Here is a 17,809-nt window from a genome sequence, read left to right as displayed (position 1 = left end):
GAGTTATGTCACAAAATTTAGAGAGCCGATCGTCCCATTCCCACACCGGCGCTGAAAGCTCCGTTTATGTTCATTTAACGCGGCTCGAAATGACCTGGAGCTACATTGTGCGCCACCTCACTTAGAATGACCTCTGGGTAACCTAGAAGGGTGTGGGCAGGGAACCAGAGGATTTGCCTTCATTTGTCCACCTCGTGAATTTTGCTTGTATCAAGGATTCGCAATGCCTCGGGAGAGATTCAGCCACTGGCGTAGTTTGGAACGGCCGTCTGCGAGTCGCTGATGATATACGAGGTGTTCGTGTAAGCTATGGCCATCACAATAGCCACTTCTTCCGCCATTTCTACGTTTCGTGTGATGATTGATGTGCTACCTTTGCATGGTTGTCTGTGGTCTACGACAGAAGCCACGAAGTGGTGACGTTCCTGGCGTGCTGCGTCGACAAACACACCGCCTGGTTGCGCTCTACTGGCACGTCTGGCCAGGTTTTGTTTCTGGTATGTGTTTCTGGCACGTGTTTCTTGGTATGGGTGGTATTGGGAACTTAGCACATAGTGCATGATAGGTCGTGTTTGTCTCCGTGTTGAGTGTTATGATTAGATTCTCAGTTTACAACCACAACCTCTATAGTGATTGACCAGACGTCCGTGAACTGCAGTGTTCACATGATAATAAACGATCAATCAAACGTCTGCATCAGCCAGGAATTTAGCTAATGTCAGCGCCCATGTTTTGTCCTTTCTCATGTCCTCGTTTTTTTTTTCGGGCGGCGCAAGCATGCCGATTCCAAATACCCAACTGGTCCAGGCAACTGTTTTAATAGGTCGTTCAAATTTCTGGAGCCCTACACTACCGTATCTAGGTTTTGGCACGTAAGAACTGAGATCTTATTGTTCTTTAATGTATCCGTATACTACATAAAATTTAATTTTCAAATAGCATGATTAATTCGTGTGAAATTGACACGGACATTAGTGGAAGCTTACTTTATTGCACTTTACTTTTCAGGTTTCATAACTCATTTTTCTTGTATTTGCAAAAGCTGTCGAATTCTACTCAGCAACTGTAGTCGACTTATTTCTGGCCCTCTCTGGTGCCTTTTCAGGGAGCAAGCGGTACCGTTGAACTTGCCGAGTAATGATGCCTGCACACTTCTGAGCACCTTGACCACGCACGAAGTCTTCATGCTGGCCTTCAATTACGCTGACCTCAATCTTGCCGTCACAGCACTGGACAGAAAAAAGACACACATACAAAAGAAACTTGGAGGACCATTGAGCCTCGCACAATTCATTTTCAGTCCTTTGTCTGAGTAAGTGAGTCAGTTTGAATAAATGAGGCAACGTCTGAGTCATGGCCTACTTGCCGGAGTTAGTGGCGTCAAGATGTTGAGGAACTGACCAACCAACCAGCCTCCGAGGGTAGAACATATAATAATAATAATAATAATAATAATAATAATAATAATAATAATAATAATAATAATAATAATAATAATAATAATAATAATAATAATAATAATAATAATAATAATAATAATAATAATAATAATAATAATAATAATAATAATAATAATAATAATATAAGCTGTTTGCACCCATGTGGAATTTTTTCTCACGGACAATGCCAATTTTTCACTCACAACACCCGACGCGGACACCAAAATTTCTACGAAACGAGCTTTATAACGCCGTTGCGTTATAACGCAGACGTCATCGCACACGATTTTGCCGCCGCAGTTTGACACCATCAAGCAACGGGCTCAGCACTAGAGATATTACGTGACGTCGGTTTACATATAAGAAGTCATGCAGTGCTCTGCAGCCGTCCTTTACTGTGAACATTGAACTGTGCACCGACAAAGTCTTGACATCGACGTGTAAGAGAGAAGTCACCGATGATTAGGACACTGCGTAATGTGGACTCTCGGCGCCGCTGTTTACGTGTTTTGGTGCACCGATAAGTTGAGGCAAATGCTTCTGCTTTGACGACGTGCACCTCTGGATTATGGCGTAAGCGGCAGTCAGCCTCCCCTCGAATATAGCTGGTTTTTAACAGCAGCGGCAGACAACGTACTTCCGCCAGGTGCGTCGTTCATTGTTCAGAAAGAACTGGATGAGGGTATTCGGCTTGTTGGCACGCTGTTTACGTTAAGAAGAGAACGCCGCCAGTAGTGTGACTGGCGTGGGCAATTTTGAGCTGCCAACTGCACATCAACCACCCCATACTTCGCGCAGCGCGACTGCCGACGAGACGGCACACGCAGCGGCACGAGAGCTAACCAGCAGCACCCCGGCGACTCGCAGGTACGATGAGTGACATATATCTCTGCTGAATTCGGTATCCGCATGGAGCTCAATATCGATACACATATCAACACCATCTAGAAAGGTCAACTCAGCCCGAAAGACCGCCCTGGTTACTTTTATACGAAAGTTTGGTAAACCTATCAACACAGATAACCTGAGTTCAATTTTTCTTACATCCTGCACATGAAAGCTTACAGAAGCAATGGTTCGAGAACACCTCTCATGATGTGTCGAATGAACAGGTGCCATTGCTGACACAATGTATGGTTTCCGACCACATGAATCAGCCCAAGATGTTTTACTACAACTTCACCTTAAGGTATCAGCCTGAAACTACTCGCAACAATGATAAGGTCATATTTGCCTTAAACTTGAAAGACGCCTTCGACAATGTGAAACATTGTGCCACCCTAGATGAACTTAACACCAAAAACTGTGGTGAGAGGACCTTTTTCTACATACGAGATTTCTTGTCTGATAGGGAGGCCTTTATTATCATTGAGGACGATGAATACGGTTCCTACGTCATGGGAACGAGGGGCACACCACAAGGAGTGGTTCTTTCACCGCTCCTTTTTCACATCGCCTTGACGTACCTTCCGAGAGGGCTGGCTCGGATACCAACCATCGAACATGCGTTGTATGGTGATGATATTTCAATTTCGATCACACAGAGAAACTTGGGAGAAATCGAGGCCAGTCTCCAACAGGCTACCTCCACTGTCGACTCGTATGCGTCAGCATGCGGGCTCAAGTACGCCCCATCTAAATATGAATTTGTCCACATCATATTCAACCTAAAAGACAAAATACGCAACTGCTTGACCTTCTCAGGGGCACCTATTCGCGAGACAGAAGAAATTAGAATGCTTGTACATTCACAGCCGCCTGAAAATGGATACAACCTTCGCCAAACTCTAAAAGACCGGCAAACTAGTAGGACGGAGGATTTACCACGACTCAAATGATTGCGGTGGACTGCAAGGTATTGTGCTTCAGCTTTTCTAGGTCTTCGTCACCAGCAGAGACCAGTACTCCATTCTCAACACCATACCAAACGCATAGACGCAATAATACGGACGGCCACCAAGAAGGCTCTGGGATTCTCAATCACCACATCCAATGCGCGTTTAACCACACTTAGTGTGATAAACTTGGTGCAGGAGATAATTTAGGCCCATGTAGTAAACCAATACAATCGACTCGCGCAGACGCCTTCAGAGTGACGTCTTCTCGCTCGTCTTTACATACATCGCGATGTTGAAACAGGAGGCACGCTAGGCGTATCGGAGCTTTGGAGGCAAAACAATTCGTACAGCCTTTACCGAAAAAAAATGGACTCGGAACTGCACCAGAGAAGACGGGAAGCGCGCGTTCGGGTGCTGGAAACACGGTATGGCCGTAACACAGTGTTTTACTACGTGGACGTCGCCGCACCTGGACCGAAGTGGATACTTTACGGTAGCAGTATTCCACAAGAAAACGCTGGTGAATAACCTTTCCGTTAAGGTTTGCAACTCAACACAGGTGGGGATGATTGCTATAGCATCAGGTCTCTCGCACCGCGCTTCCGAAGTAATCATTAATAATTCCCGAAAAGCTTGGAGCCGCTATTGGCAGGCTTAATTTCTCCCTTTGCCTAGGAAACTCTGCGCGCGAGCACGAAGTTCATCGAACCCCCTCCAAAGCACGTGCTATAGACCCCAGGTCATTAGGGACTTCGAGGGAACGAGCCCGCATATGCGGCTGCCCGAGCGCTCGTTCCCTTGGTACCTCATTCGAGCCCTATGAAATGGAGTTCACAACCACCGCTGCTCATGTAACAAGTAAATTGTGCAGTACTATCGCTCCCAGCATCGCTGGTATCCAACCCCCTCCCAGGGTCTGGATAAGGCGGGAGAAAGAATTTAGGCTGGCTTTAAACAAACAAGCTATGCCCGGCGATATTGCAGTATTTTGACCCCACAGTCACGGGCAGATGCCAGCACTGTGGGCAGAAAGCCGATGTCTACCACATGATGTGGGCCTGTCAGCTAAACACAGCCATTTCTCCTCTCGCCAACCCTACGTGAGAGGACTGGGAGGCGACGCTGCTTAGCTGCTCTGACCTTGGGTCCCAACAGGCGCTGATTGCTTGAGCAATAAGGGGCAGTGGTATCGGCCAATGACGTCCGGGACTGAGGATGTCACCTAGTCTGTAAGGCCCTTTCAGTGGCTAATACACTCTCTTTTATAACGAAAATTTTCACCACCACCACCGGCGACAGACCGTCCAACGTGGTTTGAAGCCAAGGACCGCATGACGGACAACAACGACATCACGAAGGCCTACCGTCTGGCCCACAGGACTTTCCCATCCCCGTACCCACGTCTGGGTCAAGCGGAGGCGGTACTACTGGAGCAGCTCCAGGCCGGATCGCTACCGAGCCCGGCACTGATGCACCGCATGTACCCCGAGACATACCCGACCAACAAGTGCAAGATCTGCTGGAGGGAGATGGCAGATTACACACACATCGTGCAGGACTGCATAAAACACCCAGAGGAATCGATATCAAGAATAATCACGTCGCGGCTCGAGCTGGTCGCGAAAGCTACGACCAGGAAGAACAGCTCTGGGCCATCCATCAGGTCCTCGGGGCGCTCGAAAGACAGGGACCCTGTGAACCGGCAACGGCGAGCGGGGACCCGCGCCGAGTAACGGCATCACCAAAAACGACGTGGCGTGCGAGCGCCCAACTTCAAGCAGAAATGAAGTTAACCCAATCCAATTGCTAACCGGGAGATGACGGAAGGCAGCGCGTGGGCGCGTTCTACAACGTGTACGGCGCACATATATGCCCTCATTAAGCGCGAGACAGACGTGCGATTTTCTCTGTGATTCGGCGTGCGGTGCGACGATGCGACTGCCGGAGTGGTGACGTTTTGTGACGTATCATCGCGTCGTACCGCCGCATAGTCAGTGCGATGAGCATCAAACCGGCCAGATATTTTCGTCGCAGCATTGCACCGTCGCATGGCAGCAGCCAATCACAGCGCGAGCATGCGAGTGGCGTCACGATGCTAGTGGCGCCATCTCCCTGTCGCTGCTCCCATCTCCCGTGGTCCAAGGCACCAGGCGAGTCGCTGGAGCGGTGCCAGCGTGGATTTTCCGACATCGCCGACTGCGGCGGCGTGACAAACATCGAGTAAATTTCTCTGGTGACGTGATATTATTCGGGATCTAATAAAGCGATGCTTGAGGTGTGCTTTTTTATGCAAGACAACGCCCGTTTTGAACCGCTAGCGAGATCGGAGATCGTGAGCAGCGATGCAAGGTTATTTCGCAGGTAAACACAGCTATCGGCGTCTCTGCGCTCGCTCGCTTCGCTTCCACCTTTTCTCTTCAGATCGATGGCATCGATAAAGTAATATTGTGTGCTAACGGTATGCTAACGCATTACATACGGGCGCAATGCTTGACAGTGTTTTCAAAAACAAGCGCTCGATGACGAGCTCGAGTGTGAACGACGTAGGTGACGGTCGACGCGTGATGCTAGGCCTACCTGTCGGAGTCAAGATTAAACAGCTGTTGCCGTGGTTACGACGTGCTTGTCGTTCACGAATGCGATTTATAAATTATTTTTATAGAACGAAGCGTGGCTGTTGTTTGTTTTGAGCCTCATTACGAGGATACCAAGTCGTTCGACCCTGCATGCCGAGGCGCCGCATGGGGGTGGAGCCTGCCGCTGATAGCTCCTTTGCCCTTGTGTGTCCCGAAACGTCGCATGCGGCACGCCGCACCATGCGACGCCACACGCCGCATCACACGGGAAGTCGCACGTCTGTCTCGCACTTTACTGTGGTGCCGCCGTTGACCGCCGTGTAACTTGCCGTCTCGCTAGAGTGCACCAAAATTTTTTCTAGTCTCGCCACTTTCATTCCGTCCTGCTCGAGCTCCCCTTGCCGTCCCTGTATTTGACATGCCGCTGCGCTCCACGTTCGCTTTCTTTCGTCCTCGTCCACTTTACCGGTTGAGATGACGTGGCTCAACGCACGAACGAGCACCGAAGTATACGGTACTCCAAAATGATTAGGAGCTACTAAGGGTTGCTTATCTCGCTTATGTCGCTTAACAGGAGCAAAGCATTCGCACTAGCTTCTCTACTCACCTCTGAGAGGCCATAGTCGTTTGGAAGCTGGCACAACGTTACATGCGACCTGGAAGGCTTGACTAGCCCCACGTCTCCGTAGAATTTACGTCTTGGTTTGTAAAGCGAAGCGGCTTGCAAGAACGCGTAGAAGGCGCGTACAGCCGTCACCACGTCTTGTCGGCTTGATCGAACGTCCGGTTTGCCCTGCAAGAGTATGTCGATGGCGAGATTCACCTTGGCATCCCAGTCAGGGTACTGGTCCAACTGGTCCCGGAGCTGAGGAGAAACAATGCCATTTGATGAGTAAAGCTGTGTCATCGATGATATTTAACATAGAGCGCATGCTCATTCAGAGTCTGTATAATGACAATAATTTAGGAGTCCCACAAGCGCAATGCGTAGATGGGGCATTCCCGATCACGTCTGCAAAACTTTTTAACGCTACGTGCCTCGGAAATGGCTCAAATTTCAAAATGAAAACGGCTACCCTTCCTTTCGCGAGTGCGAGCCCGGAGAATGAGGGTATGGCGTGCACGTATAAATGGCCCTACGTACACGGCAATGAAGTGACGTTGGTCCTCCATGTAGACGACTGTGCTGTGACGCTCCCAACAGTGGCGCGTGATATGGCGAAAATTATTTAACACGACCTGCGTAGTTTATGAAATTTGTTGCTTGAAGAGAATAATAAAACCTGTGACAAATGAAACTTAATAAGGGAAGGTACGTGCCTTTTTTCTATTTTCCCCCGTGAATTGCAACGAGATGCAGGGCTAATGTGCAGACGTTTCGAATGCGTTAGTGTCCCCGTGGTCAGCGCATCGAGCAGAGAAAGTAACCTTCTACACGTTCGCGCAATCATTGTGCTCATCTATTCAACCACGTCTAATCCAGTGTTTCCAAACGATCCGACAGAAACAGGCAGAAGAGAACAAAGAAACGCTTGGCAACAAAACAACACCGCTTGCGTGCTCGGGGGTTGGGCTTGTTCGGGCACGTTATGCGCAAGGGACCTCTTGGTTGGATGCCGGAGAGGGTAGGGAAGAGATTTGGCTTGCGAAGGCTTCGCGGGGACCAGGAAGTGTTTCGAGCTTAGGGAGCCTCAAGGAGGTTATACTAAAACTTCTGGAGTGGCGGAGAGGCTCCGTGGCTGAAACCGACGCGCCGCCATATTGCTCATGGAAAATGCGGAAGGGGTAGCATTGTAGCGTGCGTGGCTTTCGCGTTGATTTTGTGCTAGTAATGTTGCGCGTGGTGCCTCTATTCGGACAACATGGCTCTGAACACGTCTGCGATGACTTTTCGATACGATGATGGTGGGCTCTTGGGTAGCATTTGGCTGCGCGAGTCGTGTGACACCAGGCACAGCCTTCGATGCTTCGCTCACTATACATATTCACATATTCTCGCTACCACAACTGCATTCGCGAGTAAATAAATTTACTTTTTGCGCCCAGGGCACATAGACAGTTCGAATCATTTTTGTACGTTTCAGGAATCCGAATACGTCATATTGCGCGGCAAATGAGAGTGAACTCCGAGGCTTGTGTGCAGTACACATGCTAAACCAGGCTGCTTTCACGAAACAGGGTAAACAACGACATGGTGGGCTTGTTATATTAATTCTGTGTTTGCATCTTTTTCATGCACATTTACAAAAACCAGTACGTAAGTGTGCCTAATACAAGTAAGCGCTTCATTTCTCAAAGGTAGTTATTCCAGCTCCAGCTCTGAATTTTTCGGATTATAAGTTTTTTGTATTTGTATGAGCACTAGAATTTCTGATGTTGCGATACGCCTCTTTTTATGTAGGAGAAAAAGGAAACGGACTCATCTGAAAAGTCAGGGAAATAAACACTTTGGCCTAAAGCACCTCTCGATGATAGAGCTGTCAAAATCCCGCCACCCCCGAAATTCACCCACAGAGGAGTGATAAAGGCAAAAAAAAACTGAATAAATTGCGAACAAGGTGAGCAGTACGAATAGGGCCTTTTAAAATATATATCTGGGCGCTTCTTGGAATTTCATTGACCAGAAGAAATAATCAGATAAAAGATTGAAAGTTTTTTAAGCATAGCTTTCTCCGAATATCCAGGAGCTTCTCAAAAGAGTGCATGAAAAAGCGAATGCTGCCACTCCTCCTCCCCCCCACACCTCCCCCCCAAAAAAAAAAGATTTTGCGCTGCACTGTTATTCGCTAAAGGCTTATGGTTGTTTGTGAATGAAACCTTTCGTTGCATTTCCTTACTGGTTACTTCTGCTGTGAGCCTACTGTGTAAAAATTGCAAATTGGTATCCCTGAGTACCTCTTTCTCACAGCGAAAGCTGCTATGAGATTAGAACACGGGTCACGTGCAGCATCGTAGTTGTCCACCACCGTCCCTAACCGGTATAGAACGAAAAAAAACTGGATAAATAAAAAGCACCAATGACACAATGGGATTCCAGCCCGGGTCCACTGCGTGCCTGCCGAGTAGTCAACGATTGAGCCAAGCTAGTGCTATGAATTCAGTAAATAAAAAAAACACCAATGACACAAAAGCATTCAAACCAGGGAATGCTGCGTGCCAGCCCAGTATTCTGCCACTGAGCTACGCCAGTGCTTGGTACTCGTTTTTAAACTGGCCTTAGGAAGGCTCGATGTTGAGAAAGAAATCGCGTTAACATGAGTAATAAATCGTTCTAGAACGTCAAAGGGACAGCCCCGGCGTCACACGATGTGACTTGCAGAGTGGGTCGTTAAATGCTCCCACTCATTAGGAAACTTGTTTTTTGTCACCTTTTAACTGCGGCGGCTACCTACTTCACGCATATTTCTTCATTTTGGTCAGCCACTGGATAGAAAAATTGCGCTAAATTTTCAAAAAGTGTGTAGCGGATCCCACCACGTGTGGTGTGGCTGTGTTTATAGCACGTGTACAGGCCCTTAGGGCCTGTCCATGCATGTGCGATCCACACAGCCCCATCGCACGTGGTGGCACACCTGCCGCATGCAAAGAGAGGACAAAAGAGCGTATCAGAGACGCTTTTCCGCCCTCCGCTTCCGTGCTGCAGGTGTTCCGCCCCGAGTGGCGCGGCTGTGTGGATAGCCCGTAGATAGGCGCTTAGACAGAAGCAGCCCATGTGGTTAGCCAGCTCCGGGAATGCTGACGAAGAAGCGTTCACTTTCGTTATAGACATATATTCCTGTAGGTGCACGTGAATTTAGGCGCTATAAGACGTCCGTCAATGCTACTGACCTCCATAATGTCGTGGTCATGATACCGCATCAGGAAACTGCAGAGGAGCTGCGTCTCTTGCATTCCCTTGCTTTTGCCCCATTGGTAGTGACGTTCAACGAGCGCAGCCATGCATATTGGAGTGCCGTCCAGCAGAGTTAGGCTGCCGACCAAGGCACCCAGTGCTTGGAGCTGGAGGGCCATTTCGAATGCGATTGTCGCACCAAACGAGTAGCCACTCAAGTGGAATGGGCCCTCGGGTTGCAGTGTTAATATTTTCTGCATGGGCAAAGAAATCAAGGAATGAATATAAATAAAGCCGCAAGATATGCTCAACAAACTAAGCTTTATTTATGTGCTTACAGGAAGACGCTGCAATACTGTGTAATGAGAGGGCTCTTAAAGCAACCAGAGGTTGAAATTGACTTGTGGTGTGAAAGTTATACATAGGTATTCAAAAGAAAAAAGAAACGTGCTTCCACGTGAACTTTCCAAGACAGTGTCGTGATAGCAAAGCTACGCAGGTTTGACGACTGAAAAAAGGGTCCTGAGTCGCTTCGCTCTCTCCTTCACAAAGCTCTGCACTTGGACTGTTCTCTCTCTTTGGTCAAGCACTCCTCCCTGTCATGCTTGCAAGCCGACAAATGGGCTCTATTCATTAATGAGTTGACCAGATAAGAACGATGACGTTGCATCGAACATTGGGGATTACCGTATAAGTTGTGGAAGAGAAGGGATCGTTTCTTGGTGTTTGTGGCATGCCCGCTGCTTTTAGCCTTGCCGCGTTTGGCATTGTTTACTGTGAATACATTCTAAAATTGTTGCGGGCTTTTACTTAAATGGTGAACGAATTATTAAAGGCAGTTTAAGGGCATTTTATTTCAGGTGAAAAAAAAAAACAACCAGGCAAACGCGAAGATTGAATACAGTTGTAACGAAGACATAACAAACACGAAAAAACATTACATTGTAAAACAAGAAGCAGAAGCACACAGCACTGCTATACAAAAATGAAGAGGCGGATGTGCTGAAATTACGAAAACGCGTTTACTAGGACGCCGAAAGCGAGCACATAACCTCGGATGTTATTTTGTTCCAGTTTGTGCTCTATGTGGCGTTTATTAGCGTGCATTATGACCTGTTGCAATGCGCTATTATCATTATTGTCTCTTTTCGAAGAACGTCATAATATAATAATAATAATATCTGGCGTTTAACGTGGTGAAACCACCATATGATTATGAGAGATGCCATAGTGAAGGGCTCTGGAGAATCTGACCACGTCGGGTTCTTTAACGTGCAACAAAAAGCTGAGCACTAAGGTGTACAGCATTTTTGCCTCCATCGAAAATGCAGCCGCCGCAGCCGGGATTCTATCCCGTGACCTGCGGTTCAGCAGCCGAGCACCTATAGCCACTAGACCATTGTGACAGAAATTTGAAGAAGATTATGAGTAAGGCACTGTATCAGTATTTATGAGCACGTAGAGAGAAGATCAACTCGTCAGTCTGGCCCCACGAAAGCGGACGTTTAGAGGAGCTCTTAAAATTCTTCGCTACAAATTTTCCGGGGGTTCAACGTATAGATATATAGCGCATACAGTAAAGGCTCGTCAATTCCACACTTGCTAAATCGGAAAAGTGGATAACTTGTGGCAAGTTGGGAAAGTGGGCGAGTTGTTTGAAAAGCACGGTACTTAAACAACAGCGGAAAAGATGGGACCAAGGCAGAAAGATCACGCACAAAGCAGATAATTTGGACTTGTTTTCACACCATGCCAGAATATGCAGTGTTCATAGGCGTCCAATATCAATTAGGTAGGTCAATAACTTGTCTATTCAAGAGAGGTAGTGGTTCAACCCCGCACCAGGTATGATACGGTGAGCGATAGAAATTAAAATGATAGGTGTATCCTTAAGACGCAAGAAGAGAGCAGAGTGAGTAAGGGAACAAACGGGGATTAAGGATGTCACTGTTGAAATCAAGAATAAAAAATGGACATAGGCCGAGCACTTAGCGTGTAGGCAGGGTTACCACTGGTCATTAGAGGAACTGGCTGGATTCCCAGAGGAGGCAAATGCACGAGCGGGAGATAAAGAGTTAGGTGGGCCGATGAGATTAAAAAGTACGCGGGTACAGTGCGGAGGCAGCAAGCGCGCGATCGGATTGATTGGTGGAGCACGGGAAAAGCGTTTGACTTGCAGTGAGCATTCAGGATGATGAAGATATAAATGGAGTCGGTCATGCCACAACCTGGCAAATTTGGATGATACTCGCAACTATAGGCCTGTAGCCAGACGAACTGCCTCATTACACAGCACCCTATGTTTATGAAGGCATGTAAAGAATCAAAATAGGCGTTTTTTTAGAATAGTCAAAGTCTTCAGCAAGTTACTTCTCCCCCTCTTCCGAAAAAGATTGCTGGCTACGGGCCTGCTCGGAGCAAGCCCAGCTCAAAGGTATGCAGATGTGCGACGCAAACGGATGAAAACGACGTAGGTGAACAGCCGAAACAGTTGCAGGCTTTCAGCAAGGCGTGATCGCCATCCGCAATTGCGTAGCTTGTACGTAGGCATTGAGATACGGTATTAAATCTTGTTTTAGATTGAGACACGAAGATCTTGACCCATGTTCACATTGCGGCCAAATTCGCCCACGATGGAAATTGGTGCTTTCGCCCTGCTCTTAGACCGAATAGGTACAAAATTTGTGTATTCCTGAACAAGATGCAAGTACAGTGATGTAATAGACCTATGATCATTGTATCCTTGATATTTTGAATAATGAGCTATTTGGTTAACTTGAAAAGTTTTTTCACTCCCGCGGAATGCGAGTGAACACGCTTTTACTGGATAGGCCTTCCAGTTCAGCATCAGAGTTCATGCGTCTTTCTGCATTCACCACTGCCCTGCCAACAGGGAGGCGTATTTTGAAGGTGATACATAACTACTGAAGTATTGCTCGTCAATTTGTTACGGATACTGTTATCGTTGTTACTAATTTTATTAGAGGTGGAGTGCTCACAGCGTTTTTCAGCTCTGCCATGCGATTGCACAACACCTGGAGCAGAGCCACGATCACCTAGGTATTTTTTGGAGTGGAAATGCCACCGCCAAAAACCTCGGCTGGGAAGAGTAATCGTAAGATTAACCTGATGCAGTATGTAACTGCGTCTCAGTGTCTTCACTGAGGAACGTCTAAGGATTAGACAAGCGGCATTACCCATGTTGCTTATTAGCAGCGGAAAAAAAACACGTGGTCTAAATAAATAAGCCTGGGTACAGTGGAGATAGGAATATTGCTACATGACAAAATAATCATAGAGTAAAAATAGCGTAGTGACCACTACACTACAACAGTATTGATGCTCAACAAACTGCACAATCCTTTTTACCGCTGTACCATGAAAAAAGTTAGATCGTTGCCCCTAATCGCGATGGCGAGACTCCACCCTGCAGCAGCGATATTTTAGCCTCGTAACAAGCCTCCTAGTTGCACGGCACGCCTTCATGGCACATCGACCACAGACCTGAAGATACGCAGCGGCCATGTCTTCGATGCTGCGAGTGGGGATGTCTGACGTCCACTGGATGCCAACGGCGCTTAGGGGGAGCTCAGAGGCCAGATCGCGCAGCGCATCTACGTGGCCCTCGATGGGATGTAGAAAAAAGACGCGGGTATCTTTGTCCTCAAGGTCGTTCAACTCCACGAGAGTGTGATCGGGGACGAGCCTCGTGCAGAGCGTGAACCGGACTGCCTCTGGTTCGTGACCTCCTGCAAAGGAACGCAAGAGACAATAAAAATAGGGACAGATTTGCTATAGAGGTACCAAGGACGATCATGCAGAAAGGAGTTGTGCCAATGACACGTGGCACCGAACTCCCAACGCTGCCGAAAAAGAGACATTTGTAGAATCAGCCAGCTTGAAAATATAAAAAAATTGGCATGTACACGACATTGAGAGATAACAGAACATAAAAAAACGTTTTTTCGTTGATTGCCTGAGACCTCTTATAATGCGTATACTCGTAATTTTCTTTCTATTTTTGTGCTTCTGGCAACAGCCTAAATTCGTCAGGGAACTATGAACAGTCGGTGTTTTGCTACTGTAGTTGTGCTGTCGGTATTTTTTTGTTACGATTTTTCACGACTGTGTCAGTGACAGCGTACAGCGCTTCATCGTGATCTTGCGATGGACCAGCGGAGAGACATTTTCACACACGTTTTTCGAAAAGAGTGCAGATACGTACGCGCCCGCGTATCAGAAGAGCGACTAAGTGCACACAAGAGAAGAGAGCATCTCTTGCCACGCGCTGGCAGCACACAATATGCTGCCTCTGCGAACACTAACATGGCGACGTCAGCGACGTGATGCTGGCATATGAGAGTACATCGTATAATACTTTGCAGCGCAATGGGTCAAAGCCGAATTGAGAAGAGATACAGTGGCGATAGTATAGGTAGAGTATAAAGCTTCACTTAAAAAAATCACATTACTGCTTAAAATGAAAGCATTTTTCCGGCGCAAAAAAACAACAACAAACTCACAGGGCACCGCAGCGTTGCGACGTGTTTTCTTCCATCAACAGATTATACACACTTTATTCAAGAGCGCTCCCTATTTGCCGTAAAAGTAGGGGTGGAAGCCACTTTTCCGAAAAGGATCTTTGCAGGAGAGGAGGTACTCCTTTCTCGTGTGTCACTGTGCCAGAAAGCCTTTCCGGAAGATGTCCTATAATCTAAAGGACTTTAAGGTGCCTGTTTGGCAAACGTCTTATGCTCTGGCGAGTACCGGCACGTCATGGCAGCAAACTACTGCTTAGATAACCACAGCCGCAGCGTGATTGGCCGTGCATCGTGAGAGCCGGAAACGTCTTCAGACACTTCCTGACTCTAGCACGCCTCAACTCGCCCACGAATTCATTGATGTGTGGTAATTATGAATCGACAATCTTTGTTATTGCCGCCTGGAAGGTAAAGCAAGCTCACGCAACAGTGCACTTTGCTTGAAATTGTTAAAGCATTTCAGTTTGTCGAGCAGCAGCGAAGAATAAATGAAGTGAGATAATTGTGTTACTTACCTTAAGATTCATCGTATGTACTAGAGATTTTAAAGCACTCCGGTTTATTGAGAAGCAGCGAAGAATAAACGACGTGAGATGGTTGTGTTACTTACCTTCAGATTCATCGGACATACTGGTTTTTTCCAGAAGAATTGAAGCAGCTCTGCCACATTCGCTAATATCTCGTATTCGGGCGATGGTGAGTTGCCGTATTTCTCGCATAGGCAAGGTGAGATCGTATTGCCGCTCCAAGACCTGCTTCAGCTCGACTGTCATGAGGGAGTCGGCACCAAGCTCGTCCATCCTAAGGCTCGGCTTCAGTCTCGAGATGTCCGTGACGCCTTCGAGATCATACGTAACAATATTCAAAGTTATTCAACGTTTAAGAAAAAGCGGTATCGTGCAGAGATTGCTGGCAACACTTTTGGGATAATTTGGGCAGAGCATGACTTACTTTAGCGCATTTATATTAGCCAACATGCGAATAGTTTTGTGTCTACCTTGAAAACAATTGATGGTTAAATGACTTTATACACCTGCCTTGTCTGTTAGCTCGGAATGCTCCGTGGCTAGGGCCCACGGCGTCCTGCACTGTGGACGCCACCCACATTACGATTCTACAGTCTTCCCACTATACAGACAGACAGACAGACAGACAGACAGACAGACAGACAGACAGACAGACAGACAGACAGACAGACAGACAGACAGACAGACAGACAGAATACATACATGCATGCATACATACATACATAGTTACATACATACATACATACATACATACATACAGGCAGACAGACAGACAGACAGCGAACTTAAATAGAACCGGAGGGGTTTCTGAAGGACCCTCTAACGAGACGCCGTTGCTAGCGCTGGCCGTGCCCACGTAGATAACAGAATGCTGGGACCATCCGCCCGTTTCTGGGCCCTCTGGACATCCTGGATTTGCCTGCTGAATTCCGTACTTCTGATGGCCTCCTCCCATTTGGCTTCACTTGAGGGTAGCTTGTTAGACAGCGCGGGACATCGCCAGGGCATGTGAGCCATACAGCAGAAGGTTTCACTGCAGTCAGGGCAGCTAGGGTCAACGTCCGCGTATATTTTATTCAGGAATCCCCGCGACTGGAAGGACCCCGTCTGCAACATTCTCGATGTAGCTGACAGTGCTCTGCTGAGGTTCGCGTGAGGAAGATAGATTCCTTCGCCATGTTGGTAATGCGTGGTTATACCATTGAATGTGAGCAGTGCGTCGTTCTGCTGAGTCCCTTTTTGCCCATACGTAGCCTCCAGACTGTCGCGGCGCATAAGTTCTCGCGCGTGATTATGGGCCAGCTCGTTGAGGTTTGGGAAGGCTTCGAGAACGTTCTTCCCTATGTGTGCGGGGAACCAAGTGATAACATAAACTGGACAAGCCCCCTTTTCATGAATAGAGGCCGCCTCTCGAGAGAGGTTGCCTGAGTGGTAAGCTCTAATTACGTCTCTTGAGTAGGTGTATTGTAGGAACGCTGGGGGTCGGACAAGGCCAGCGCAACCGCGATTCGCTCTGCTATACCCGAGGTGGCCGACTTCACCGAGGTGGAGGAGCGAAGCACCCCCCTCCCGTCTATAGCCGACAACGCAATCATTATACTGTTACCACACTGCGCTCCGTCGAAAAACATGGCGGAGTCAATGTCATCTTTAACTCTCTTCAGGATGGCTCGTGCTTGGGCTTTGCACCGACCCTCGTTGTGTTGTGGATGCACGTCGCGCGGGAAGGGCCTCCGCCATGTAGGTCACCCTTGTTTCCCGAGTCAGTGTTATTCGCCGTTCCTCTGTAAGCCTAGGAGACATGCTGACCTCGTCAAGATTCCTCCTGCCTTCCGAGGTTGACGATAGCCTAACCACCGGACAGTGACCTGCGTCTCTATAATCTCGTCAATGTTATTGTGCATAGCAAGTTCATCTAGCTTGTCAGTGCTTGTACAGATCTGCAAGCCAAGCACCTTCTTGGTGCTCTTACAAATGAGCGTATTTAACTTCCTCTTCTCTGTTTTGGTACATACAAGAACAGACGCCACATAGTTGATAATGCCACTAGTACAAGATCTGAAAGTATTATTTTCATAGATGCTGGCAGGCTTGTATGTGCGGCTGTTTAGAAGAGGACGAAGATGCGTGTGCAGAGAAAATTGATAAATTCGTATTGCTGTTGTTTGAATCAGTTTGACGTCCTTGTGTGGCATTATCTGCAGGTTACAGTTACGTTGTAATGTGACAACTGGTGGAGGCGCTGGGTAATAGTCTATGCACTGTTACCACGAGAAAGATCTCGGCCCCAACATCGACGCCTTGGTATAAACAGCCAACCTTCGACGCAGTCGGTGGCAACTAGGCCTACCATTCCAATTCAGCCCTCTTCCGGAACACTCCAGAGCCATGGCATATGCGACAACTGCAAGCCAGAATCAACAGACCGCCACTCCGCCAGCTCCATGGCTACCAGCCTCTCGAACGCCAAAGCCGTTCCATGGGGAGCCCTACGAAGACGTTGAAAACTGGCTGGACCAATGCGATCGAGTCGCCGTCGCCAACGAGTGGGACGAGCATTGGAAACTGCGGTATGTTTATTTCTACCTTGAGGTTCAGCGCGTCTTTGGCTCGAAAACCACGAGGCCACCATGACAACCTGGCCGGTGTTTTGCAGTCAACTGCGGAACACGTATGGTAGCGCCAACCGGAAAGAACAAGCCGAACGTCTCCTTAATTCTCGCAATCAAAGACGCAATGAAAGCGTGGCCATGTTCGTTGAGGAGATGTCTCGTCTGTTCCGTCGAGTGGATTCTGCAATGACGGAAGACAAAAAGGTACGCATTCTGATGCGGGTTGTCAAGAAGCAGCTGTTTGCAGGACTTGTACGAAACCCAGCAGCTACCGTTGCAGAATTTATCCGCGAAGTGACGACAATGGAGCGAATGCTAAGACAGTGGTCTTAGCAGTATGAGTGGTCTGACAACCTTGCATGTCTGTCAGTACCCTTGGTAACACCTGATGTCACGAGCGCGAGAGACCTTGCTGAGCTAGTCCGTAGCATTTTACGCGACGAG

General features: G+C 47.9%; 1 protein-coding gene across 1 annotated transcript in view; it reads right to left on the bottom strand.

Annotated features, from left to right (window-relative positions):
• Window positions 1-971: 971 nt before the first annotated feature.
• Window positions 972-17,809, bottom strand: part of LOC119179103 (fatty acid synthase-like) — a 146,171-nt gene continuing 129,333 nt past the window's right edge. Inside the window, exons 25-29 of the mRNA XM_075870086.1 lie at window positions 14,837-15,064; window positions 13,190-13,434; window positions 9,682-9,939; window positions 6,461-6,718; window positions 972-1,229 (exon numbers count right to left, since the gene is read on the bottom strand). Of these exons, the coding sequence (XP_075726201.1) occupies window positions 1,053-1,229; window positions 6,461-6,718; window positions 9,682-9,939; window positions 13,190-13,434; window positions 14,837-15,064 (1,166 nt within the window). The 3' untranslated portion in view covers window positions 972-1,052. The remainder of the gene's footprint in view (window positions 1,230-6,460; window positions 6,719-9,681; window positions 9,940-13,189; window positions 13,435-14,836; window positions 15,065-17,809) is intronic.

The sequence above is a fragment of the Rhipicephalus microplus genome, chromosome 7 (assembly GCF_043290135.1).
Source record: "Rhipicephalus microplus isolate Deutch F79 chromosome 7, USDA_Rmic, whole genome shotgun sequence".
Lineage (NCBI taxonomy): Eukaryota > Metazoa > Arthropoda > Arachnida > Ixodida > Ixodidae > Rhipicephalus > Rhipicephalus microplus.
This window is presented reverse-complemented; position numbering and strand designations above follow the sequence as displayed.